The following is a 27931-nucleotide window of genomic DNA, read 5'->3' on the forward strand; positions in this document are numbered from 1 at the left end:
TTCGATGTGGTGGTGTACGGAGACCAACTGCCAAAACAGTTATCCTTGTTCCAATATTTCTGGCCCTGACTGTAAAAGACCTCCAACATACAACATTTAAAAACAGCTAAAACACTAAGATACTGGGACCTGATAAAACAACTGACATTAAAAACCTCATCATATGCCATCAAATGCCTGGGAGCAGAGGACAGTCTTAACCTGATGCTGAAAAGATGACAATGTTGGCACCAGGCAGATCTCAGTGGGGAGAGCATTCCACAATTGGGGAGCTACCACAGAAAGACCCTCTCCAATGTTACCATCCTCTGAGCATCCTTCAGAGGAGGGCCTCAGATGATGAGCATAGTATATGGATAGGTTCATACAAGGAGGGGTGCTCCATCAGATATTGCAGTACTGAGCTGTGCAAGGCTTTAAAGGTCAAAAACAGCACCTTGAATTGGGCTCAGAAAAATATAGGCAGCCAGTGCAAGCAGACCAGAATTGGTGTTATATGTTCAAACCTCCTGGTCCCCAGTATCAATCTGACCACTGCATTTTGCACAAGCTGCAACTTCCAAACCATCTTCAAAGGCAGCCCCACATAGAGTACATTGCAGTAATCTAACTTGGAAGTTGCCAGAACATGGACTACTGAAGCCATGTTATTCCTACCCAGACAGCAGCATAGCTGAACCACCAGCTGAAGCTGGTAGAAGGCACTCCATGCCACTGAGGCCACCTGAGCCTCAAATGACAATAATGAGTCCAGGGGAATCCCCAAGCTACGAACCTGCTCCTTCCAGGGGAGTGCAACCCCATCCAGAACAAGTTGAGCACTCTCCAACAGGATGAACACCATGTGTTTGCTCTTTTGTTTCAAAACCATTAAAATGCATGTAAAGTGTGCTATTTAGATGACTTAAGTGAACAAAGTGTATGGTTACTAAATGTAATTTCTAATTAAACATTATGATTAGCACCATAAAACTATCCTGGTTAGGTGAGCATCATAAAACATACCGTCATTATTGTGCTAAATAACTACTTTATTAAGACAAGACGTTTTAAATATCTACAGACAACCCTATTTGCAAGGCATCTCATACTTTTATATGATGCCTTAAGAAAAAGTTCAGGTAAATAAAAAATGTCTCTGTTTATTAGGATACGAAGGCCCTGGAACAAACTAACAGAGAAGAGCCTAATGGCACAAATGACATCACCAAGACAATCAACTTAAGCAAATAGCTTAATTAGACCATATATATTAAAAGTATAACATTTGGACTATCAACCTCTGGAAATACTGTGCATACACATTTATAACAGTTGCCACAATGATTCACAGCTTTCTGAAATACTATTATGCCTCAGATTATCATAGCAGCAGGAGTATCCAGATTCACAATTTTGCTTTAGGCACAAGGGATATTCTTCACCAGATATACTGAGGCTGCGGTACAAAAAACATGCATTGTGCAGCACTGAAAAGAGTCCAGGGTTGAAGGCAGGAATCAGAAATGCCTTCCTCACCCAGCACATTACAGCTCAATTCAAGTCATCCTAAATGAGCCACAAGCTCTTGCCCGCTCCGGCACAGCCGCTCTATCAATTTCCTGCTTAACATAAACCACAGTATGCTATGATATCTGGACAGGCAAAGCTGTGATTACTGCTTGGCCTCCAAACATACTCTACAGTTGTTAAAATACATTTTTAAAGTTTTAAAAATCACACAGGTCATTTTGGGGCATATGACAAGAGCGTGTTGCTCATCGCATGTCAGGAACGATTCGGAGCGTGTGGAGATAGTTAGCAGTTCAGACTCAGAATGGGAACAGCCAGAACTAGGGGGGTGTCCTCCCTGGGGAGCTCAGATATGGAGAGGTGTTCTTCTTAGGAACTTGGCTCACAGATGGCTCGACCTGAAGGCTCCCCCCGTTTTCCTCCCCTGTGAGAACCTAGGTCTCGGAGGAGAGTGCGGGGTGTAACCTGAAGGATGCTAGAGTCCGGAGCAGAGCGAAGTGGGAAAAGTTAGAGGCGGAGCTCAGACGTTCCACCCGGTTGGCTATGCATGATAGCCTACGTAGAGAGGTACAACTGTAAGGGAGCCCCCCCCCCCCCCCCCGCTGCCCTGTTATTCTAGCCGGCAAGTTCTTGTTCAAACTGCCAGCAACATCTCTTATTCCCACTTGGCTCTTCTATTGATATTCATAATTGTGTGGAGTAGCTGTTTTCCTTTGTAGCCTGACAGTCTCCGAGGATTTGCATTTGTAAAGAACCTGGTAGCTAACTAATAAAGTAGTGAGCCTGAAGCCTGGCGTCTTGGAGTGTGTGACTGCGAACGGAGAGGACCAAGGAACTTGACATCGCAAGTGATGTCATGGGCGCCAACAGGATCCTGCAACATATGCATTTCATGTTCTGTATTCCAATTTACAAAAGAAGTGCTATCGGGGGTGGTGATAAACAGTGGGAAAATATTGTTCTTTAAATGTTTTCTTAGTGGGGAAACGTTGTTCTTTAATGTTGAAAAAATGCAGTTTTCCTGTAACAGAAGCACTACGCTTGGGATAAACATTGGCTACTGCCACCCACACCCACGCATATACACCCAAGGAGCAAGTGCCCATTTCTCCTGCAAAATAAAACCATTTAGTGTCTCAGACCGTTACAGGGAGCTCCCTGGACCTCATTCTCTGAAACTATGTAGTTCTGATACAAAATATACTCTGAAGAGTCTCAGAGTATTTCACATGACTATTTTTCCCATCATACTATGGTCTCCCTGTAGCAGAGATCCATATGCAATCTGGGTTTGTGGAGTATGCAGCACACATTCTGATAACAAGCCAACAGAATTTAAGGGCCTTGGCTAACCATCTGCGGTAGTGTTGACCCAGGATACGCCAAGATCTCTGTCACAAGGTAACCCTGGCAAGTCCACTTGCAGTGGGGCAAACCATCACTTATCTATCCTTTAATACTTACAAAATCTCATAATTTCCAAGAGCTTCCTTGGGGGGCGATTTATTCCATTTACAGTCTGGAATTTCCCCATTAGGCACAGCGATGTTAAGTGTGTCATTAATTAGATTATATTTGAGTATACGGTCATTGGCAGTACTGGAAGTAAGAGATGGGGAAGCATTGACCTATGGAGGGTGCAGAGGAAAGAGAGAAGCAGATAGTTTATACCCACGATTTGCTCTACACACTAAAAGATGATTCATGAAACAAATCTGGACAGCAGCTCAGCGAAGCTCACTATCACATGCAATTTTATAGTTTTGTCCAATAAGCACTTCACCTATTTTGCTTCTTGGGATGGCAATATTTAGCATAAACATTATTGCCAACAGGAATAGAACAACACTCCAAAATAAATAGTGTATTTATATTTCTAATATAATAGCTGAAGAGCTGCTAAATGTTCTAAGAAACATTTTGAAGAATCCCTAGACAAGGCTACTTTTTACTATTTGAGTAGAATTTGGGAAGTGAAAACAGAAGATTAAACGAGGCAAGCCAGACTTAGAACTACATATGGCCTCCCACTGATATATTTTTTTCAACCATTTGATAAACTAAAACTATCAATTCCTTTGCTTCTATAATTATAGAGGGTTAAAAAGAATTGTGAAAAAGTGTGGAACAATGTTGGAGATACAAAAACCCACACTAGTTATGTGTGCGGAAGGGGACTTCAGGTCTGTGTTTACCCAAAAGCAGCTATCCCATGGACATGGTGGGGGGAGTGGGAAACCACTTTTAAAACTGAGGAGACTTTCCAAAACCAGATTGGTCTGGTTCAGACATAACACTAAACCATACTTTAGCACTATGAGAATGAGCTGCAGCAAGACCTGGGCTCACACACTCGCCTCTCCTCTTCTGGCATGACCATGATGAATCCAGAGGTTTTTGCTTCCACTCTAGATTAACCACAGCTTGCCATGTTGTCCAAACCCAGGAAAGCCATGATTAATCATAGCTATGGTTAGTGGTAACAAGCCAGGTTCCTCACAGCCACGCTGGATACTGCAGTCTTCCCTAATCTGGTACCCTCCAAAGGTGCTGGACTACAGCACCCATAATTGCAGCCAGCATGCCAAATGGCTGGGGATGATGAGAGCTGTACTTCAACACATATGGAGGGCACCAGGTTAGAAAAGGCAGATATTCCCTATTCAAAGCACGAGGGGGGTGGGGATGGACACACTCCAACTGGGTATGTCCAAATCCTTGGGCACACCTAAAGTACCTCTTCAGATTTCAGCCAAGATCTGTATTTATATCTCCTTGAAACTTTTATTATTAAAGTTTATAATAAATAATAATATTAATTTTGCTCTCCTCCATAAAATATGCAGACTTGCCTTACACAAAAAGGGTAAATTTACATCCAGCATAATTTACAAGCAATTTAAATCCGCTACTGAGTAGCTTATAAAAATAAGCACGAAGATATAGGCTGCAATCCAGAAGGGCGCAGAGACACTTGGGGTTGAGAATTTCTCACTCAAACCGGGCAGTATCCAACGGGGCTGCTCTGCCTCCACTGGTCTGTTGTACTTGTGGGACTCACTGCTTGTGCAACGTGACTTTGGCACTCCTAAAAATAACCCCCAAAATGCTTGTTTCCGGACTGGAAGGTCAGCTCCCTTCTATGACCTTCACCAGCCTGTCCTGATCTGGAAACTAGTGTTTCAGCTCATTTCTGGGATTATTTTTTAGAACAGCCAAAGCCCCATTGTGCAAGTGATGGGTTCTGCGAGTGCAATGGAACCGGCAGCGGAGAAGTGGTCCCGTTGGACACAACCCCATCTGTGTTATGTTTCTCTAGATATAAATAACATAACTGACATAAACAACAACTCTGTAAAGATTATATTGGTGCTATGCTAGGGCAGAAAGTATACCATTAGAGCAACTTATACCAAACTTGAGTTCTTATTTAATGTACTATTAAAAACCAAACAAATGCAGACCGAAAATGCTAAAACTTGCAACTACGTCTTAATATATTTATTGGAATTCAAAATCCCACATGAAATATAAAGATCCTAGGAGAATCTGGACCAGTTCAGGAACTCAAATATTCTCTATGAGAAGGAGTTATACCAGTGCAGCTGAATAAAGGAAGTAATGTCTGAGCCAGTGTATCCACATTTGCAAACACTGCTTTCCTGGTGGTGATTCTTGCGAGAGAGGTGCCACATATTTTGGCCACAGAGCTCACATGTATTGCTGTCAGGAAGCAGCACTTGTAACCATGGGCACACTGAACCAGATGTTACCTAGGGTTATACACAAGGAAGATTTGCAGGTCTCTGAACACCTCCTTGATTTTCACAGACCCAAGCAAAGAAGCTTGCAGAGCTTTACCAGCTGCTATGATGCAGTGCTTTGGTGCCATAATTGCCCTGGGTTCAAATCCCACCTTCCCTACACCAGGAGCCAGCAGGGCCAGAGGTTTAATGTCCACGCTGCCCCATGCTAGGAGCCAGCAGGGGTCCTTTGGGAGGGGAGGGCATAGCTTGGTGGTAGAGCACATCCTTTGCATGCAGGAAGCCCCAGATTAAAAAGGATCTTCAGCAGCAGGGCTGGGAAAGATATTTGTCCAAGTGCTGGAGGGCAATGGTCAATCAGAGTAGACAATATTGGACCAGATGGACCGAGTAGATCTGATTCAGAATAAGGCTGCTTTATGAATATTCCTCAAATACGTCATTTGAATTTCCTTTCTGGAGTTGCTTCAATGCCCATTTTTCGCTAGTCTGTCTTGAAAAGGGGGATCACTTAGGCATCAAAGAACAAGTCCCTTTCCCACTGTTTTTAAGAGGAAACCTGCAAAGTCAACATCATTCTGTTTACCTCAATAAGCCAGGGCTTAAGCTTGTCGTCAATGATGATGTCATACCCATAGCATTCAAAGCAGTGTTTATCATTGTTCATTACAGGCTGAAAGAGTTGAAAGCGGACATTAGAACAGAAAGGATGGGATTTTCAGCACACCTTTACTGGCTATGGCAGATCGATTGCTTAAATAATGTGAAAGGCATTTCAGATACAAACTACCTATTTTGTTAGGCCGTTGTTGGTGTGTTCACTGCAGACCGCCCTTCAGCCAGCCATTCCCAATACATAGGACCTACAATCCTATTGTGGATGATGAACAAAGATCTACTTTGGCTGACTTTGGTACCCAGCTATTGTTTGTGGCAGCCACCAATGACGTCTCTTCTGCCCCACCCATAGAGGACTCCAGAGATGGGAGAGGAGTAGGGTCTTGTTTCTGGCACAATGCTGAGCTGGGAAACACTTGGAAGCAGCAACACTTCACACTGCTTCCAAGCAGCTCCAAAGCTTAATGCAAAGTCAGATGCAAGACCTTTCCCAACTCCCACTTTGCGTTCAGACAGGAAGTCGCCCAGCTCAAGGATACAGCCACCACATGAACCACTAGAGGCCCTCTAGTGATGAGGAGAACCAAAGCAATAATTTTTAGAAATGATTTGTCAATCATACACAGATTTATATATTCCTCATAGGTACACAATTTGCCTACTGTCTGTTTAATGAGCTCTGCGCACATTTTTTGTTAGGGGCATTGCAAAGATAACCACACATAACGACAGCAACAACATTCAAGGGTGGAGGAAGAGCAGAAGGAAGCATTTTATTTTAATACTTATTTTAGAAAATTTGCATTATGCTTTTAAATAAATTGTGTAGTCCCTTTTATGTGGGACACAATTCACAATAAGCATCAAGAAAAGAAATCAGAATAATCAGGAACAGTAAAAGGTCTTACAGAAGTTTTCTTGGATAAATGTATAAAATAATTCAGTAACAAATATGTGTCTTATAAACAATAAAGTACTCTCGAAGATAACCTGAGTGGTCTTTTGTATTTCTAGTTAGCCGAGAAAGAGTTTTAAGGTCTACTCTTTACAGTAAACGTGTTTCTCTACTCACCGCGACAGCCTTCAGTGACTGCACAATTATCCAGTGTATTTCATTGAACAGCTTGTTGGTGACCTCTTTCCCTCGAGTGCTTTCTAGATACAAGCGCAGATTGCTCACTGTCCATTTGCCACCATGGATGTGATTGTAATCATCCTAGCAGAGGAACAACATCAAACCAAAGTCTGCAGGTTTGGTATCATTCGTAAACACCCACAATACTTTTCAACACAGGGTTCTTGGTTCATCTAATACAACAGGGACAACAATCAGGAGGTTCGTAGGCCACATGCAGTCTCTGAACTAGTTTTACGCTGCATGCAGCAGTCCTGCCAGATTTTAAATCAAGGTGTGTTCAGGACTTAAGGACAATGATATTGCTTACAAGAAGAAATACAGCCCTATGTCTAACTGGCCAGCGTTGGAAATCCATTAAGGGCACAATCCTATGGCCACTAGTCAGCGGCTAGACAGCCATAGGATTGGTTGGTTTCCAGGAACCGACCTCAAAGCCCGCACTCCGAGGTCGGTTCCTAGAGAACCACCTCCCTGCCTCCTCCCCTGCCTCATAGGCGGCCCAGATTGTCCCGGGGCTCCAGGCTCATAAGAATGGCACGGTGCAGGGCAAAAACGGGGCGTTCCTGAGGGCGGGGTGTGTGGACATGCCGGTACGACACTTCCTATGTGTCATCCGACCTCCCCACCCTGCACTCCAACGTCCCATGGCTATGCAGCCGAAATCAACTGTCCAGCCGCAAATGCAGGGCGGCCGGAGTGCGGAGGAGAGGATCCCCTCCACGCTCCTCCCACCATGCATTGGATAGTCAGCTGCATCCGAATTTGGAGGCTGCCACCTATCCTCGTAGGATTGCTCCCCCCATTTTGTATGCAACACCTCACATGACAGCTAGCCGGGGAGGCAGTGACATTATGGATAAGTTCAAAATGTCATGGTCGAACCCGGTTTTGGTCACTGGAAGTGTGCTGTGGCACTCCCTCCTGCCCTCATGCATGCACCAATTCTCTCCTCCATTTCCTGGTTCAAGGCAACCATTGCTCGCCATGCAGTGCAAATCAGGCAAACTAGGCTGATCACTGACCACAGTTTGTTTCAAAACCAAAATCAGAGGAAGGAATCAGTGCATTCACAAAAGGAGGTGGGAGGTCACAGCACATTCCCAATGACCAACAAAACCTTTTTATGTACTCTTTCCCCCTTTTTATCCAAACTATGATTTAGCCATAACATCTGAACCAAGCCTATGAGTTTATTTCATACACGTTATTACAGCAGTCTCACATTTGTTTTCTGACAAGGCAAAGAATAGAGAGCATGCAAGGATACACATGGGAGGAGTCAACCCATACGGTGCACCCCCATGGATGACCTCCTGCCACCCAACTGCGGGTGCTCCATAGCTGTGAAGGATGCAAGGACTTTTAGTGCTTGACCATTCATACGGCTTTGTGGCAGACCAGCCCATAATAGAATGGCCCCTGACAATTCATGCCTGTCATCTCTGTAATTAGAGTACCCGAGATTTGTGTTTTTGCTGCTGTGTTAAAAACAAACAAACAAACAAACATCGGTTTACCAGGTACTTTGTTTAATTCTAAAGGTGGACAGTGCAAAACTGGAGACGGGTGGGAAACAGGAGCTGCCAAACCTGTTGTTTCCCATTCCCATAGCACCCTGGCTGAAATCAGTGAGGCACAACTGATTTTTTTTGTTACCCCACATGCACATACTTTACCCCAAGCTGTTTTGCAGAAAACTACACATTTCTTGATACAACTGTGAGCAGCCGCTCGAAAAGAAAAAGGCATATGATAGAAACAGCAGGTTTAAAAACAACACGTGTAATTTTTGGGATGAGGCAAGCTATACATCCCCTTCATGGATCACTGCCTTGTTGTGGCGAAGGGGCTTGCGTAACTCAGTGAAGCCATAAGATATGCCATGCAGGGCCACCCAAGACGGACAGGTCATGGTGGAGAGTTCTGACAAAATGTGATCCACTGGAGAAGGAAATGGCAACCCACTCCAGTATTCTTGCCAAGAAAACCCCATGGAACGTATCACAGGGCTAAAAGATATGACGCCAGAAGATGAGCCCCTCAGCTCGGAAGGTGTCCAATATACTACTGGGGAAGAGCAGAGGGAATTTCCAAGTAGCCCCAGAAAGAGTGAAGCGGCTGGGCCAAAGCCGAAAGGACACTCAGCTGTGGATGTGTCTGGTGGTGAAAAGAAAATCCGATGCTGTAAAGAACAATATTGTTTAGGAACCTGGAATGTCAGATCAATGAATCAAGGTAAGCTGGAGGTGGTCAAACATGAGATGGCAAGACTGAACATCGACATCTTGGGAATCAGCGAACTAAAATGGACAGGCATGGGCGAATTTAATTCAGGTGACCATCATATCTACTACTGTGGGCAAGAATCCCTGAGAAGAAATGGAGTAGCACTCATAGTCAACAAAAGGGTGGGAAAAGCAGTACTGGGGTACAAGCTCAAAAACGATAGAATGATCTCAGTACGAATCCAAGGCAAACCATTCAACATCACAGTAATTCACGTCTATGCCCCAACCACTGAGGCCGAAGACGCTGAGGTTGATCGGTTCTATGAAGACCTACAACACCTTCTAGAACTAACACCAAAAAAAGATGTCCTCTTCATCATAGGGGATTGGAATGCTAAAGTAGGAAGTCAAGTAATAACCGGGATAACAGGCAAGCATGGCCTTGGTGTACAAAATGAAGCAGGACAAAGGCTAAAGGAGTTCTGCCAAGAGAACATGCTGATCATCGTGAACACGCTGATCATAGCAAACACTCTTTTCCAACAGCACAAGAGGCGACTCTACACATGGACATCACCAGATGGTCAATATCAAAATCAGATTGATTATGTACTTTGCAGCCAAAGATGGAGAAGCTCTATACAGTCAGTAAAAACAAGACTTGGAGCTGATTGTGGCTCAGATCATGAGCTTCTTATCGCAAAATTTCGGCTTAAATTGAAGAATGTAGGGAAAACCACTAAACCATTCAGGTATGACCTAGAGAGAAGATCATCTCTCTTCTGAATATACAGTGGAGGTGAGGAATAGATTTAAGGGATTAGACCTGATTGACAGAGTGCCTGAGGAACTATGGATGGAGGTCCGTAACACTGTTCAGGAGGCAGCAACTAAATCCATCCCAAAGAAAAATAAATTATTTAATTTATATGCAGAGTACATCATGAGAAACGCCGGGCTGGATGAATCACAGGTCGGAATTAAGATTGCTGGGAGAATTATCAACAACCTTAGATACGCAGACGATACCACCCTAATGGCAGAAAGCGAAGAGGATCTAAAGAGCCTCTTGTTGAGGGTGAACGTGGAGAGTGCAAAAGCTGGTTTGAAACTCAACATTAAAAAAGCTAACATCATGGCATCTGGCCCCATCACTTCCTGGCATACAGAAGGGGAAGAAATGGAAGCAGTGACAGATTTTACTTTCTCGGGCTCCAGGATCACCGCAGATGATGACTGTAGCCATGAAATTAAAAGACGCTTGCTCCTTGGGAGGAAAGCTATGGCACACCTAGACAGCATAGTAAGAAGCAGAGACATCACCTTGCCGACAAAGGTCCGCATAATCAAAGCTATGGTTTTCCCAGTAGCAATGTATGGCTGTGAGAGCTGGACTATAAGGAAGGCTGAGCGTCGAACAACTGATGCTTTCGAACTGTGGCACTGGAGAGGACTCTTATGAGTCCCCTAGACTGCAAGGAGGTCAAATCAGTGCATCCTAAAGGAAATCAACCCTGACTGCTCTTTGGAAGGACAGATACTGAAGCTCAAATATTTTGGCCACCTAATGCGAAGAGAAAACTCACTGGAAAAGACCCTGATGCTGGGAAAGACTGAAGGCAAAAGGAGAAGCGGACAGCAGAGGATGAGATGGCTAGATAGCATCACTAATGCAATGAATATGAACTTGAGCACACTCCGGGAGAGAGCGGAGGACAGGAAGGCCTGGCGTGCTATGGTCCATGGGGTCACGAAGAGTCGGACATGACTTAACGACTGAACAACAACAACAAAGCTATACATCTAAACTTTCGATTAAAAAAACCCAAAGGAATCATTCTTTTGAAATCAGAAGGGTTAGCACTTAAAAAGAAAATCAAGATAGACTGTACTAACATCTGTGGGTGTATTTATATCTTTTTAGAAAACTAAGATGGTATTTAAAGGCTTCCAGCATCCCCCAAATAATTAGGGAAAGGAATGACTCACCAACATTCAATCTAATGCAGTTCAAGTAGCAATATCACTTTTAGTGTTATAGCTTTTCCTCCCAAAAGTGCATTATTGATTACGAGAGAGCTGAACTGTTAGCCACATCCTGCCTTAAAGCAAGAATTACAACACAAAGAAACCCATGCTTACTCATCTTGCAGTGAGACTCAAAGAGCTGTTTGTGCTCTCATTTAGTAGCTTTCCTACAACATTACGATTTCTGTCATTTTTACCTTGTGAGGCTAGAGTGGATATCCGCAAAGGGATAGAATTTGTCATCCAAGATACTCCCCAATATGTACCCCATTGAAAAAAGAACAGAACTTCTGCAAATAACTGTGCTATAGCTTATAAGTGAGTTTAACTGTGCTTAACTGACTTGCTGAATGGCTGTAAAGGCAGCCTTTCTGTGCTGCTCTCAGTTATACCAGCAATGCATGAAAGGTCTTGCATGGCTCTCCCCACTCGCTGTCTGAAAAACCTCCATCATCTTGACTAATAGCCAACGGCATTTCCTCAAATTTCTCATTAAGGAAAACTAGTTCATGTTAGGCAAATGTGGTCATGCATTCCAGTTTTCACTGTGTAAAAATTGGACTCTCGGTTTTCTCTGACCTATCAATAACAGTGGGTAGTATCCAACGGGGCCCTACAGCTGGCAGGGAGCACCACAAACCCCCAAATAACCGGAAACGCAAGTTTCTGGAAGGCACAACCTGACCCTTCCTGAAACTCACATTTCCAGTCATTTGGGAGCTTGCCCCTCAAAGCGCTACATCGCTGCCAGTGGGAGGGCCAAGCGCGTGCATCAGGAAACGGCGGTCCTCACAGCCAGCGGTAGGGCACCATTAGATCCTACCCAATGCAAGATACCTTTCTCCCCTGCAAATGTACAACTCTGCAGCATCTGTCAGCATTCACTGTCCAAGAACAGAAGATATGTGGTTGTGCAAATCCAGAGAGTGATCTAGGGGGGAAAACCCTTATCCTAGACCCTGAATGTGAAAAAAGACCACCCCATTTAGTCATCTCAAGAGAGTACTCTGTATGTACGTCACATCATTGAGAGCACTTAACAGGGCAATACTTCACATCTACTCAAAACTAAATACCATTCAGTTCAATGGGACTTACTCCCAGGTAGGCGAGCATTGGATTGCAGCCTAAATCTGCTAAACTAATAATATGAGAGAGATAATAATCCAGAGGGAAATATGTTTGAGCTAACTGTATTTTATTACAGATCTTATATTCACAGATCCATCCAAAATAATTTAGAATTGATTTATGAAAGAATGTTAACTTACCCCATGTTTCTGAATAGCAACATTTGTAAGATGCACAAACATATTGTCTAATTCACTTGTACTTGGTGTATATTTCACTGTGCAAAATCGACAAAACCCAAGTTTATACCTTAAATGCAAAAAAGTAAATTAAAATTCAACTTTAAAACTCTTAAAGAAATAGCCTTCTAGGTGGTGGCACCCTATTGGTGAATAGTCTCTCCAGGGAGGCTCACTTGGCACCTGATGTCCTTTTAGCCCAGATGAAGGCCTTTTATGTTCCTTTTAGTCCTTCAATCATTGCGGTATTGTTTTAATGCTGCTTTCCATTGCTCTTTTGTTTCTGCATGGTATTTTATTGTTTTAACTTGTAAGCTGCCATGAAATATTTATATTGAAAGGCAGCGTATCAGTTCTTTAAAGAAAGAACAACAAACCAAACGTTTTAGATCCAATAAATCAGGCTTCCCTAACCTGGTGCCCTCTAGATATGCTAGAATGCAACTTCCATCGTCCCCAGCTAGCACAGCCATCGGCCATGCTGGCTGGAGGTGATCCAACACATCTGAAGGGCACCAGGTTGGGGAAGGCTGCAATAAATGGATATAGTCAACAGGATATAGTCAACAAAGAAAGGTGACTCAAATTCCTAATAATGCCCCCGATACATCTTGGAAATATTAAGGGCAGTCTTTACAGCATCCTGGATAATAACCATGATTAGGATTTTACTTCCTGATTTCATAACAGATAATATTTATTTATTTTAAGAATTAATACCCTGCTTTTCCCCTCCAAAAAAAGAACTGCTCAAGGTCCTCTTATGGATCAATAACTGCTTAAAGAACAAAAAGCTAAGAGTAGGAATAAATGGTAAATTCTCCCAATGGAGAGAAGTAAATAGTGGGGTCCTACAGGGATCTGTACTAGGACCAATGCTTTTCACCTTGTTCATAAATGATCTGGAATTAGGAGTGAGCAAGTGAAATGGCCCGGTTGGCTGATGACACCAAATTATTTAGGGTGGTTAAAACAAAAAGGGATTGTGAGGAGCTCCAAAAGGATCTCTCCAAACTGAAAGAATAGGCATTCAAATGGCAAATGAGGTTCAATCTAAGCAAGTGTAAAGTGATGCATGCTGGGGCAAAAAATCCCAACTTCAAGTATAGCCTGATGGGATCTGAGCTAGCAGTGACAGACCAAGAATGAGATCTTGGGGCTGTGGTGGGAAGCTCAATGAAATTGACAGCCCAGTGTGTGGCCACTGTAAAAAAGGCAAACTCCATGTTAGGCATAATTAGAAAAGGAATTGAGAATAAAACTGCCAATATCATACTGCCAATATCATACCTTATACAAATCTATGGTGCGACCACACTTGGAATATTGTGTATAGTTCTGGTCACCACACCTAAAAAAAGATATTGTAGAGCTGGAAAAAGTGCAGAAAAGGGCAAGTAAAATGATCACGGGGCTGGAGCATCTCCCCTATAAGGGAAGGTTACAACAGCTGGGATTGTTTAGCTTGGAAAAAAAGGAAGGTGAGGGGAGACATGATAGAGGTGTACAAAATTATGCATGGTATGGAGAATGTGGATAGGGAGACATTTTTCTCCCTCTCTCACAATATCCGTGAAGCTGATCGGTGGGAGAGTTAGGGCAGATAAAAGGAAGCACTTCTTCACACAGCGCAAAGTTAAACTATGGAATTCACTACCACAAGAATTAATGATGGCCACCAATTTGGATGGCTCTAAACGGGGGTTAGATAAACTCCTGGAGGAGAAGGCTGTCAGTGGCTAGTAGTCCCAATGGTTATGTGCTACCTCCAGTAGCAGGGGTAGTATGCCTATGTACACCAGTTGCTGGAGAACATGGGTGGAAGGATGCTGTTGCACTCATGTTCTACTTGTGGTTTCCTGGTCGAAAGGTAGTTGGCCACTGTGTGAATAGAATGCTGGACTAGATGAACCCTTGGTTAGGTCCAGCAGGGCTTTTCTTACATTCTTACGTAAGGTGGCTTGCAAAAACATGAAACAGTAATTAGCTATAATTAAAACACATTTACACCAAGCTTAAAGCAGCAGGAAAAACTTATAGAGACAAAACTAACAATCAATTCATGAAATTAAGCAACAACAGAATCAAATGCTTGTTTAAAGAGAAAGTTCTTCAGTTGCTGGCAGAATACATGTAGACTCAGTTTACACATAATGACGGGTGACTATGCTGCCTCCCACCTACTTGCTGCTTCTGCTTTGCATCCGGTTTAGCAAACAACCCAGGGTTGGGTTTGGCAAGCAATCCTGGGTTGTTTGCTGCAATATCTGAACCCAGCATTCTGGGTTGTTGAGACAGAAACAACCCAGATTTTCAACACATGGTTTGTTGCTTCCAAATGCGACCCATTTTTTTTTTTAAGTGTCAATCTGACAAACTTCAAGATGTTTCATCTCTCTTGCAAAAGGAAAGACAGGTATGTTCAAAAGCAATTTCCCACACCTCTGGATGAAACTTACTCTCCATCCACTTTTATTGCCTGAATGATAAAGAGAAAGATGCATTATCAGAAATACAAGGGGAAAAATCAACTTACATATAGCACCTCAGTGGACGGTAAGTTGAGACTAATACATACAAACGCAGGTCAAATTTCTTTCCACCAATCAGTAGTGGATTACTGATATAGAGAGAAATCACATAAGCTTCTTTAGAGGACTGAGAGATAAACCTAGGAAAAATATGTTTTATTATTTGAAATGTGCTAGTTGCATTAAATTATTTCCTTCTCATTTTAAAACTAGCCAGAGAAAAGTAATGACGGTAACCCCAATTACATCAGGGCTGTGGAATCTTTTTCAGCCCCACAGCAGCATTTGCTTGTATGTAACCTTTTGGGGGCATAGTGCCAGCAATGGGTGTGGCCAAAGCAACATTCTTCATTCTCTCCCATTCTTGAAGCGATTGCTATCTTCCTGCATCAACAGCTTGCTGCATTCCTGTGCTGTGCAAGGAGAAAGGGGCTTCCCTTTTTCATCACACAGCACAGGAATGCATCAAGCTGGTGATGTAGGAAATGAGCAAAGTCTTCACACATTGCCAGCTTACTTGGCTTCTGAGCTGTACAGTGAGAAAGAAAGGCTCCTTTCAGCAAACAGCACAGGAACACAGCAAGCTGGCAATGCAGGAAAAAAGAGTGATTTCCTGCATTGCCAGCCTACATCGCCCCCTCATCAGCCCCAGTTGTCCTACTCCTTAGGTGTTTCCTGCAGATCAGCTGAGAAGTAGGCACCACTGGGAGGTTAAAACCTCCCCACCCCCAGGATCTCCCCCACCCCTGCCGCATGTGCTGCTGTTGGTTCCCACTGTAAAGACAAAACCATTAGTGCCACAACGTATAATACACATTGTAGTCCCTATTTCTTTACACATCTGGTCTAAATTCCTTTCAGTCTTACACATATAAAAGCACTTGCATAACCATAACCAGTAACTGGTTTAAGGCAATTACAGGCAAGTTTCTGATGAAGGTAAGAAATTGTTTTTTAGTGAAATATCACAAATTCATTGAAACATGCTAAACTGCAATACAAGAATATATGTTTTTTTAAACTTACGTCGATGTTTTGCTGTCCCGAGACCATTTTTTAATTTGTGAAAGTTTATTGATAAGGAATATTCCTTTCCCTTGAGCTTTTCCACAGGGTTTCATAATCCAAGTACTGGAAGGGTTTTTCCGGAATTCTTCAACAAATAAGTTGTAATCAGCTGGAAGCATAAAGGTGACAGGAACAAAGTCTAAAGGGGACCAAGGAAAACCAGGAGTTAAGACAGCATATTAAATCCATTCCCTATGTCAACACATAAAACAGAATGAAAGAATCCCTCTCTTCACTGAGTATCCATTTCTACCTTTTTAATTTTAGTTGATGACAGTGAGCACGGCTCATCTTCTCTCCAACAGCTGCACTCCATTTTAATCTGAGAGCGAACAGAAGCTTGGATAATTCAAGTTTAATTCAGTTAGCACATGGTGGAGAAAGATGCCTTATGGGAATGAACTTTTTTGTTCATCACCTTAAAAGGGTGACCATGAGCTAAGAATACCTACAGAACTGTCCATGTCCTGTCCTCCACTATCATAGCTATTGAAAGTCTGTGTAAACCTTATGGGCTCTTATTTACAAATGATACTTTTTCTGTCTTTTAAAACTTATAGCGCACAAATGCTCAGATGTGGAAGTATTATGGAAAGAGTCAGATTATGGAATCGTGTGCTAAAAGAGCACGTAAGGTTACTATCCTAAGAAGACATACTTGGAAAAAAATCCTACTGAAATCAAAGGGGCTTACATGTAAGTAGACAAAATCAGATTGAAAGTTTCACAACTTTCAAGGCCATGTGTGTTTTCATACTCTGGGAGGGGCCAACATGATGTTAAACTCCTGCTCCTTCATACTAGCCTCCCAAGGTTTGGGACCAACTACGGCCTCTCCACAAACCACTGGAAGACCACAGGAAGACATGTATGTGCCTTTGATCAGCACAAATATGCTTATGAGAATTTGTCCATGTGACTTATTCAGAGGCCAGGCTTAATTGGTTTACATTGGATAGTCTACAGGTGGCCCTTGGGCTGAATCCAGCACCTGAAGCTATGTTATCCTTGTCCTATTTTAATTGAAGTGTGGTTAAAAAAAAGCACTTTTTTGCTCAGGGTTTCACTTTAAGGAAGAGAAACAAACAAGTCTCCATGTGCATTCATGTATGTTTTATCCTAATACTCTCCCATACACATCCTGAAAAGACAATTCGCCTCTCCAAGAGATCTTTCATGAAGTAGACTCCTCAGCCCTCTACAACGATAATATCATGCCATCTGAGAGTGTATGTTCCTTAACTGTGAAATCAACTTTATTATAAAATTTGACCATCTGTCAGGGCTTCAAATAATTCTAGTCTTCAGACTGGAGAACAGAATAGCCCACAGAGAATTTAAGGGTTTTTGAAGTACATGCGTTCCTTCTTCAGGTAGTACCCGAATGGTGTTGAATGGGGTACGGCTACCCTTGAAAGACCAGGTCCGCAGCCTGGGGGTCATTTTGGACTCCCAGCTGTCCATGGAGGCTCAGGTGTCAGCTGTGAGCCGGACAGCGCTGTATCAACTCCATCTGATACGGCAGCTGCGCCCCTTCCTTCCCGACCATCTGCTCCCATCGGTAGTACATGCCCTGGTCTCCTCTCGTTTAGACTACTGTAATGCGCTCTACGTGGGCTTACCCTTGAAGATGGTTCGGAAACTGCAGCTGGTACAGAACGCGGCGGCTCGCCTGATTAAAGGCAGCCGCCGGCGAGATCACATCACTCCAGTGCTGAAGGAGTTGCACTGGTTACCAGTTGTTTTCCGGGCCAAATTCAAGGTGTTGGTTTTGACCTTTAAAACCCTATATGGTTCTGGCCCAGCCTATCTTAAGGAGCGCCTCCAGCAACACCAGACAGGCCGCTTAACAAGATCAGCCTCGGATGGCCTTCTCTCTGTCCCATCAGCCAGGACAGCTAGACTGGTGGGGACGAGGGAGAGGGCCTTCTCTGTGGTGGCCCCTACTCTGTGGAACTCCCTCCCTAGGGAACTCCGTCATGCCCCCTCTTTAATGAGCTTCCGTCGTGCATTAAAAACGTGGTTGTTCAGGCAGGCATTTGGGGTGGGTTAGGGTATTTAAAAAAAAAAAAAATTATGGTAAAATTTTATTGTTTTAAATTGTTTTATGGTGGGTTGTACATCGCCCAGAGTGGCTGGGTGACCAGTCAGATGGGCGATTAATAAATTTAATAAATAAATAAATAAATACCCAATAGGGGTCTGTGTGCACGCAGCCAGCCCCACCAGACCCGGTCTGCGCGCGCCCAGCCCCGCAGCTCAGATCAGCACACGGCCATGATATAGCACTTCCAGAGGCAAGCTCCGATGCAAATGAAAACGCTGATTGCTGGAAGGGGTGGATCGCAGCCCTTCCAGAAACAAACATTTCAGGCTCGCCCCTGGGAGCGCTATGTCACGGCTGTGCGCAGTTGGGGCTGTGCACAGACCTGGGCTTGTTGCGCGCGTACGGTCCCTACTGGATACTGCCCTTAGTGACTATGCTGGTGCTTATATGATCAGTTATCTTGTGCAGACTGAGGGATGGGCAAACTGCACAATTTAGGGAAAATACACAGAGATCCAACAAACTAAGAATATAGTACATTACACTAAAGACAGCTTGAAAAACCTGGGGTAACCTCAATTGGCAAAAGGTTATTTTTTTTAATAAGATATGATAACTTAAGTATGCAGCTCAGATTCAATACAATGGGTGATCTTATTATATATTTATTTACAATATTTATATACCACTCCACATAAAAAGGTTTTGGAGTGGTGTACAACAAAGATAAAAGGATAAAACATCATATTAAAACAATTAAAACATTTTAAAAGAAACAAATTCTGAATTTAATAAACTGTGGCTGATCACTCAAGGAAGGCCTCTCAAAATAATAATGTCTTCAGGAGGCATCGAAAGCAACACAACGTTGGTGCCTGCCTGACCTCGAAAGGCAAGGAGTTCCACAGGAAGGGGGCCACCATGCTGAAGGCTCTTTTCCTGGTGGACTCCAGCCAGGCCATGGATCCATATGGAACCACCAGGGACATGCCCTCTGATGACCTCAGTGACCAGGCAGGTTGGTAAAGAAGGAGGTGTTCTCTCAGGTACCCTGGTCCCAAGCTCTTTAGGGCTTTGTACACTAGTATGAATACCTTAAACCTGGCCCAGTAGCAAATAGGCAGCCAGTGCAGTTCCCTCAGCGAAGGAGTTACATGCTGAAAAGGGGCAGCTCCTGGCATCAGCCGAGCTGCTGCATTCTGCACTAGCTCAGGCTTCCAGACCAGCCTTAAGGGCAGCCCCACCTAGAGCGCATTGCAGTAATCCAGTCTTGAGGTTACTAATGCCTGTACCACTGTGGCCAAGCTATCCCTGTCCAGGACAGGTCGTAGCTGGCGAACCAGTCAAAGCTGGTAAAAGGCACTCGGAGCTGCTGTGGCCACTTGGGCCTCCAGTGACAATGATGGATCTAGGAGTACCCCTAGACTACGAACCTGACCTTTCAAAGGGAGTGCAAACCCATCCAGAACAGGCAATGAGCCTAACTCCTGGACCCGGGAACCACTCACCCACAGGGCTTCCATCTTGCCAGGATGCAGCTTCAGTTTACTGGCCCTCAACCAGCCCATTACTGAGTCAAGATCCAGGATTTGCACAGCCTATCCTGATTCAGACGTCACAGGGAGATAGAGCTGCACGTTATCAGCATACTGATGGCATTTAATTCCAAATCCCCTCATAACCGCTCCCAGAGGCTCCATATAGATGTTAAACAACATTGGGGACAAGATGGTACCCTGTAGCACCCAGTAGCTCAATTGCCAAGGGGCCGAGGAACAGTCACCCAATGTTACTATCTGAAATCGGCCCCGTAGGTAGGACTGGAACCACTGTAACACAGTGCCTCCGATTTCCGTTCCACAGAGTCAATCCAGGATGATACCATGGTCAAAGGTATCAAAAGCTGATGAGAGGTTGAGCAGAATTAACAGGGTTGCACTCCTCCTGTCCCTCTCTCGATAAAGGTCATCCATCAGGGCAACCAAGGCTGATTCAGTCCTGTAACCAGATTGAAATCCAGACTGGACTAGGTCTAGGTAATCAGTATCCTCCAAGAGACACTGCAGTTGCTCTGCCACAACCCTCTCAAGTACCTTCCCAAAGGAAGGGGTATTTGCAACTGGGCGGTAGTTGTCTAATCCTGTGAGGTCCAGACTGGGCTTCTTCAGGAGTGATCGCACTATTGCCTCCTTAAGGACAGCAGGGACCACCCATTCCCGCAGGGAAGCATTTATCACCTTATCCCAATGAGGCAAGGAGTAAAATATGGATGTGTTTTAGCCCCTCAGCTATTTAATTTCTGTATAAATGATCTTGCTCCCAGGCTACATGTTGGAGACCATCATCCCCCTAGTCTGGCTAGTATAGAAATTCTGCTTCTTATTATTTATGCAAATAATACTGTCCTACTGTCAAAAATGCGAGTGGGTCTTAAAAGACTCTTGAGAGTATTCTCAGGGTACTGCAAAGAAGAAAGACTGACGATTAACTACGTAAAAAACGAAGTAATGATTTTCTCAAATAAACTGAAAAGATATAAGTGGATTTTGGACAAATGAGAAATTGAACAAGTATATCATTTTAAGTACCTAGGAGTAATTTTTCAATCAATGCTGTCATAGTCATTTTAAATACAAAGTGTGACCCTGAGCGCCTCAAATACGATTATGGTGCTACTGAGGTGGGTTGTTTTTCGTTTTTGTTTTTCCAAAAGAAGGCCAGAACATACCTCAGTAGTGACAGTTTATAAAGCTAAAGTAGTTACCAAGATGCTGTATGGTGCTCAGTTATGGATTCTAGAGAGAATGCAAACTGACTTTCTGAGGAAAATCTTAGGTATGCCAAACTGTGTGTCTAATGCAGTTTTACAACTGGAAGCAGGAAACTGTTCCCTGGAGTCAGTTGCATAGTCCTCTGCAATTGGATTTTGGTTATGCCTACACTGATCACCAACAGACCTGGCTATTTATCATTAGTCTTGATTGATAATTAGTCTTGGGAGGGCTTCTGCCCTGAAAGGCAACCAAGAAATGTTTTAAATAAATAAATATGCTTGGTCATGGTTAAGTTTTGTCAACAACAAAGTAAGATCGATTGGATACTCAGTGCTGTACTCTTACTGTTTGAGGAGGTAAAGCAATCAGATGGATCAAATAGAGGCTGCTGGATCTAAATCTGCAAAACCTACAGATGACAGCAAAGGGGGTTTGTTCAACTGCGCATTTTGGCTTACAACTAGGCAGTATCCACCAATCTGCCATCTACCTCACCCCTTTGAACATTTCCAGATACAGGAAAGCATTTACACTGGTTAGACTAAACATCTCATCATCGGCAATGATGGAAGGGCGTTTTGGGGGTCTTTCTCGACATCTGAGATTTTGCCCCTGTGAAAGCGGCCAAGTCAAAAAAAGTAATGCATGTTTTACTACACTATGAATTTTATAGAGATCTCAGAGCCCATTTTATTTCCCTAATCCTTTTGCCCTATCCATAAAATACTGACAAATTTTATGTTTCTATTCTGCAGGCAGATGTTAAACCTGGGGTCACACTGAATGTAGCCAAATTTCTAGCTGTGGCAATTAAAATTAGACTGCAACTGCTAAAGCAGAGGTAAGCTAAGGAAGCACTATCTTATTGTTAGATGAACATGAATTTTCCTTGTGTATGAGTTTTTATGTACTCTTAGCTTTTAGTCGACCATGGACTTCATTTGTGTACAATCACTTCTTACCATTATTTGCAGTTTTAGGGCACAATCCTGTCTGGATAGTCACCAGCCTCCAATATCGGAGGCTGCTGTCTACCCTATGCAGAGTGGCTGGAGCACGGAGGTGATCCATTTTTGCCTAGCCAAGCGATTTCACCCATCTAGGCACAGCTTTGGGGAGGGGGAGGGAAGGGGCCTGGAGACCACATAGGAAGTTGAGTAAAGCAGCTTCTGTGGTCAGCTCCCCTCCCCCCGGACCGCCTGCTCCCCCCCCCCCCCGCACTCCGTTTCTGAGCACGGAGATGTAGCTGGCATGAAGGGAACCGCACCAGCTATGAGGGGCCAGGGAGCACAGTCTATTGGTCATAGGATTGCTCCCTCCATCAGGTAATATCCTTTCTGGTTATAATTGATGTAATACCAAATCAGTGTACTGTATTCATATATATTTGTTATTTATATATTTGTGTGTTATAGCCTGTAGACCAAAATAAATTGATTGACTGAAGTTCTAATTGGCTAAATCAACTCACCTAAATAAAGGTATTTCCCATTTTCATCTTTCTCTGCAAGAGGACTACTTTCTTTTTCTAGTTCTTTCCTGTACCTCTTGATATTTTTTACCATTAAATCCTTTCGGGTGAGCTCATAGTGGTTTGGGAAATGGTTGACAATCTGGTCATCTGAGAGGCGGTAGCCAGTTTCCACACTGAAAACATTTCGAATAGTTTGCACACTCATCCTGTGAAGAAAAAAAAAAGTGTTACTCAGCCTCAACAAAAAGACAATTTGCAATCTAAAGAGAAACAGACTAGTTGTTGTTGTTGTTCAGTCGTTAAGTCGTGTCCGACTCTTCGTGACCCCATGGACCATAGCACGCCAGGCCTTCCTGTCCTGCGCTCTCTCCCCGAGTGTGCTCAAGTTCATATTCATTGCATCGGTGATGCTATCTAGCCATCTCATCCTCTGCCGTCCCCTTCTCCTTTTGCCTTCAATCTTTCCCAGCATCAGGGTCTTTTCCAGTGGGTTTTCTCTTCGCATTAGGTGGCCAAAATATTTGCGCTTCAGCTTCAGTATCTGTCCTTCCAATGAACAGTCAGGGTGGATTTCCTTTAGGATGCACTGATTTGACCTCCTTGCAGTCCAGGGGACTCGTAAGAGTCTTCTCCAGCACCACAGTTCGAAAGCATCAATTCTTCGGCGCTCAGCCTTCCTTATAGTCCAGCTCTCACAGCCATATGTTACTACTGGGAAAACCTTAGCTTTGATTATATGAATCTTTGTCGGCAAGGTGATGTCTCTGCTTCTTACTGTGCTGTTTAGGTGTGCCATAGCTTTCCTCCCAAGGAGCAAGCGTCTTTTAATTTCATGGCTACAGTCACCGTCTGCGGTGATCTTGGAGCCCAAGAAAGTAAAATCGGTCACTGCTTCCCTTTCTTCCCCTTCTATATGCCAGGAAGTGATGGGGCCAGATGCCATGATGTTAGTTTTTTTAATGTTGAGTTTCAAACCAGATTTTGCACTCTCCACTTTCACCCTCAACAAGAGACTCTTTAGATCCTCTTCGCTTTCTGCCATTATTTTAGCCTTGTGATACGTCCCATGGGGTTTCCTTGGCAAGAATACTGGAGTGGGTTGCCATTTCCTTCTCCAGTGGACCACGTTTTGTCAGGACTCTCCACCATGACCTGTCCATCTTGGGTGGCCCTGCACGGCATAGCTTATGGCTTCACTGAGTTACGCAAGCCCCTTTGCCACAACAAGGCAGTGATCCATGAAGGGGAAAACAGACTAGCCCTTGGGTTAAATTGGATTAGAAGAAAACGTAATCAGAGAACTTTAATAGATCTGTAAAGAAATGTTTCACTTTTTTCACCACCACTAACTACTGCTTATCCAGTAATGTTTAGCTTTGATGAAAACCTATTTCAATTTGAAGATTAATCTTGATAAACTGAAGATTAATCTAGATTAAACAGAGCTGTTAAGAATTGGAAAATCTGCTGATCTGGATGGTGGCTTGCCTCTGGTTCTGGATGGGCTGCATTCCCCCTCAGGAGTCAGGCATACAATCTGGGAGTCCTCTTGGACTCTGCATTATTTGTGGAGGTGCAGGTGGTACTGGTGACCATGGGTGGGGGGTTATGAGCATAGCTTGATTTGCCAGCTGTAACCCTATCTAGAGAAAACTGACCTTGCCTCTGTGCCACATGCTTTGGTTACATGCAGTAGTGTGCTCTACATGGAGCTGCTTTTAAAGATGTTTTAGAAACTGCAATTGGTACAGAACATAGCAACTAGAATGCTTATAGGTGCCAAGCAATCCGATCACATTACACCAATACTGTGCCAGTAACACTGGCTGCCTATTTGTTCCTGTCTCCAATATAAAGTGCTGCCTTTCGGCTTTATAGCCCTAAACGGTTGGCTTATCAGAAGGACCACCTGTAGCATGAGCTTTAACATCTGTATCAGAGACTTTGTCCACTAGTGAGAGTTGTTTGATTAGTGGATCCCATGGGCAGTGCCTTTTTGGTGATGGCCCCGCATCTTTTGAATATCACCATCATTGCCAGCAATCAAAAAACCGTTGAAGGTATTTTTATTTCACTCTCTGTTTGGCTAATTTTAACATGCTTTTAAAACATGTTACCACTGTTGCTTTGAAAGGAGTGACACTGAGGGGGTATTTTGTTGTTGTTGTTAATACGATATGTAAACTGTTTTGTGAGGGCGGTGTTCCCTGAAAGGCAGATTAGGGATTCTTTAAATAATTAAATAATACATGGCTGAAACAACCCCAAAGATATCTGAATGGAAAATTTTTTTCTCTAAGCCTCATTGTAGCGGGGTGGGAGTGGGGTGCGCAGGGCATTTTTTAAGCAATTGTTACTGAGTGTCCATTTTTTCATTCAAATGGCTTGCATGTGGAAGCCTCTCTACTATGTACAAGCCCTGACATTTGGTTTGATGCGGAAGTGGTTCAAACTAAAAAAATGCAGGGAGTGAATACAGCCTTGCAAATGCATTTACACAAGTAACTAGCATAGCAAAATTCTTAGTAGCCTGCTCACCCGCCAGTAAATACATGAATTAAAAAGCAAAATTATCATCATCATCTCTAAACCTCTAATTTTAAAACTTAAAAAAATTGGTTAAAAACGCAACTATTCTGGTATTACAAAATATATATTTGGGGATTATTTTTATTTTGTTGTTGTTCAGTCGTTAAGTCGTGTCTGACTCTTCATGACCCCATGGACCATAGCATGCCAGGCCTTCCTGTCCTCCGCTCTCTCCCCGAGTGTGCTCAAGTTCATATTCATTGCATTGGTGATGCTATCTAGCCATCTCATCCTCTGCTGTCCCCTTCTCCTTTTGCCTTCAATCTTTCCCAGCATCAGGGTCTTTTCCAGGGAGTTTTCTCTTCGCATTAGGTGGCCAAAATATTGGAGCTTCAGCTTCAGTATCTTCCAATGAGCAGTCAGGGTTGACTTCTTTTAGGATGGACTGATTTGACCTCCTTGCAGTCCAGGGGACTCGTATGAGTCTTCTCCAGCACCACAGTTCGAAAGCATCAATTCCTCGGCGCTCAGCCTTCCTTACAGTCCAGCTCTCACAGCCATACGTTACTACTGGGAAAACTATAGCTTTGATTATATGAATCTTTGTCGGCAAGGTGATGTCTCTGCTTCTTACTATGCTGTCTAGGTTTGCCATAGCTTTCCTCCCAAGGAGCAAGTGTCTTTTAATTTCATGGCTACAGTCACCATCTGCGGTGATCTTGGAGCCCAAGAAAGTAAAATCTGTCACTGCTTCCATTTCTTCCTCTTCTATATGCCAGGAAGTGATGGGGCCAGATGCCATGATCTTAGTTTTTTTAATGTTGAGTTTCAAACCAGCTTTTGCACTCTCCACTTTCACCCTCAACAAGAGGCTTTTTAGATCCTCTTCGCTTTCTGCCATTAGGGTGGTATCGTCTGCGTATCTGAGGTTGTTGATTAACTTCACTCTCTAGGATGTCCGGCTCAAGTTCAGTGACCGCACTATCATGGCTATCAGGGACATTAAGATCTTTCCTGTATAGTTCTTCTGTGTATTCTTTCCACCTCTTCCTAATCTCATCTGCTTCTGTTAGGTCCCTGCTTTCTTTGTCCTTTATCATGCCAGTCTTTGCATAAAACGTTCCCTTGAGATCTCCGATTTTCTTGAAGAGATCTCTCGTCTTTCCCATTCTATTGTTTTCCTCAATTTCTTTGCATTGTTCATTTAAGAAGGCCTTCTTGTCTCTCCTTGCTATTCTCTGGAACTCTGCATTCAGTTGGGTATATCTTCCCCTTTCTCCCTTGCTTTTCGCTTCCCTTCTTTCCTCAGCTATTTGTAAAGCCTCCTCAGACAGCCACTTGGCTTTCTTGCATTTCTTTTTCTTTGGGATGGATTGAGTTGCTGCCTCCTGAACAATGTTACGGACCTCCATCCATAGTTCCTCAGGCACTCTGTCTATCAGGTCTAATCCCTGAAATCTATTCCTCACCTCCACTGTATATTCATAAGGGATGTCATTTAGGTCATACCTGAATGGTTTAGTGGTTTTCCCTACGTTCTGCAATTTAAGCCGAAATTTTGCAATAAGAAGCTCATGATCTGAGCCACAATCATCTCCAGGTCTTGTTTTTACTGACTATACAGAGCTTCTCCATCTTTGGCTGCAAAGGACATAATAAATCTGATTTCGATATTGACCATCTGGTGATGTCCATGTGTAGAGTCGCCTCTTGTGCTGTTGGAAAAGAGTGTTTGCTATGATCAGCGTGTTCGCGATGATCAGCATGTTCTCTTGGCAGAACTCTATTAGCCTTTGTCCTGCTTCATTTTGTACACCAAGGCCATGCTTGCCTGTTATCCCGGTGATTTCTTGACTTCCTACTTTAGCATTCCAATCCCCTATGATGAAGAGGACATCTTTTTTTGGTGTTAGGTCTAGAAGGTGTTGTAGGTCTTCATAGAACCGATCAACCTCAGCGTCTTCGGCCTCAGTGGTTGCGGCATAGACGTGAATTACTGTGATGTTGAATGGTTTGCCTTGGATTCGTACTGAGATCATTCTATCGTTTTTGAGATTGTACCCCAGTACTGCTTTTCTCACCCTTTTGCTGACTATGAGTGCTACTCCATTTCTTCTCAGGGATTCTTGCCCACAGTAGTAGATATAATGGTCACCTGAATTAAATTCGCCCATGCTTGTCCATTTTAGTTCGCTGATGCCCAAGATGTCGATGTTCAATCTTGCCATCTCATGTTTGACCACCTCTGGCTTACCTTGATTCATTGACCTTACATTCTAGGTTCCTAAACAATATTGTTCTTTACAGCATCGAGCTTTCTTTTCACCACCAGACACATCCACAGCTGAGTGTCCTTTCGGCTTTGGCCCAGCCGCTTCACTTTTTCTGGTGCTACTTGGAAATTCCCTCTGCTCTTCCCCAGTAGTATATTGGACACCTTCTGACCTGAGGGGCTCATTTTCCGGCGTCTTATCTTTTAGCCCTGTGATACGTTCCATGGGGTTTTCTTGGCAAGAATACTGGAGTGGGTTGCCATTTCCTTCTCCAGTGGACCACGTTTTGTCAGGACTCTCCACCATGACCTGTCCATCTTGGGTGGCCCTGCACGGCATAGCTTATGGCTGCACAGCACACAATAAAAACTAAAAACACTCTATCTTCTAATGTGTTATAACTGGAAGACCTTCGTGGTATGCCGTTAGAGAAGAGGTTGTGCCATCACTCTACTGTTTCTATTCCATCTCATTAGTATTTCATAAGTGCAGTCGGTGGTTCAGTGGCTTCCAATCTGAATTTGCGTTCTTGGTTCACTGATTACATTTAATGTCCCCATTTGCATCCACTGGGTCTCCAAGAGCTACGATAGTTATTATTTTATTATTATTTATTGCATTTATATCCCAACTTCTT

General features: G+C 43.5%; 1 protein-coding gene across 9 annotated transcripts in view; it reads right to left on the reverse strand.

Moving 5' to 3' along the window:
* TTLL1 (TTL family tubulin polyglutamylase complex subunit L1) overlaps window positions 1–27931 on the reverse strand; it is a 123849-nt gene that overhangs the window by 65121 nt on the left and 30797 nt on the right. For all 9 annotated transcript variants that reach the window (XM_084811227.1, XM_084811225.1, XM_084811220.1 and 6 more), the window contains 7 exons: window positions 22490–22698; window positions 16156–16336; window positions 15135–15269; window positions 12560–12668; window positions 6967–7110; window positions 5863–5949; window positions 2977–3140 (listed from right to left, as the gene is read on the reverse strand). In XM_084811227.1, the coding sequence (XP_084667353.1) occupies window positions 2977–3140; window positions 5863–5949; window positions 6967–7110; window positions 12560–12668; window positions 15135–15269; window positions 16156–16336; window positions 22490–22698 (1029 nt within the window). The remainder of the gene's footprint in view (window positions 1–2976; window positions 3141–5862; window positions 5950–6966; window positions 7111–12559; window positions 12669–15134; window positions 15270–16155; window positions 16337–22489; window positions 22699–27931) is intronic.

Source organism: Heloderma suspectum, chromosome 7 (assembly GCF_057233095.1).
Source record: "Heloderma suspectum isolate Gila_16-S chromosome 7, 16-S_ref, whole genome shotgun sequence".
Taxonomy (NCBI): domain Eukaryota; kingdom Metazoa; phylum Chordata; class Lepidosauria; order Squamata; family Helodermatidae; genus Heloderma; species Heloderma suspectum.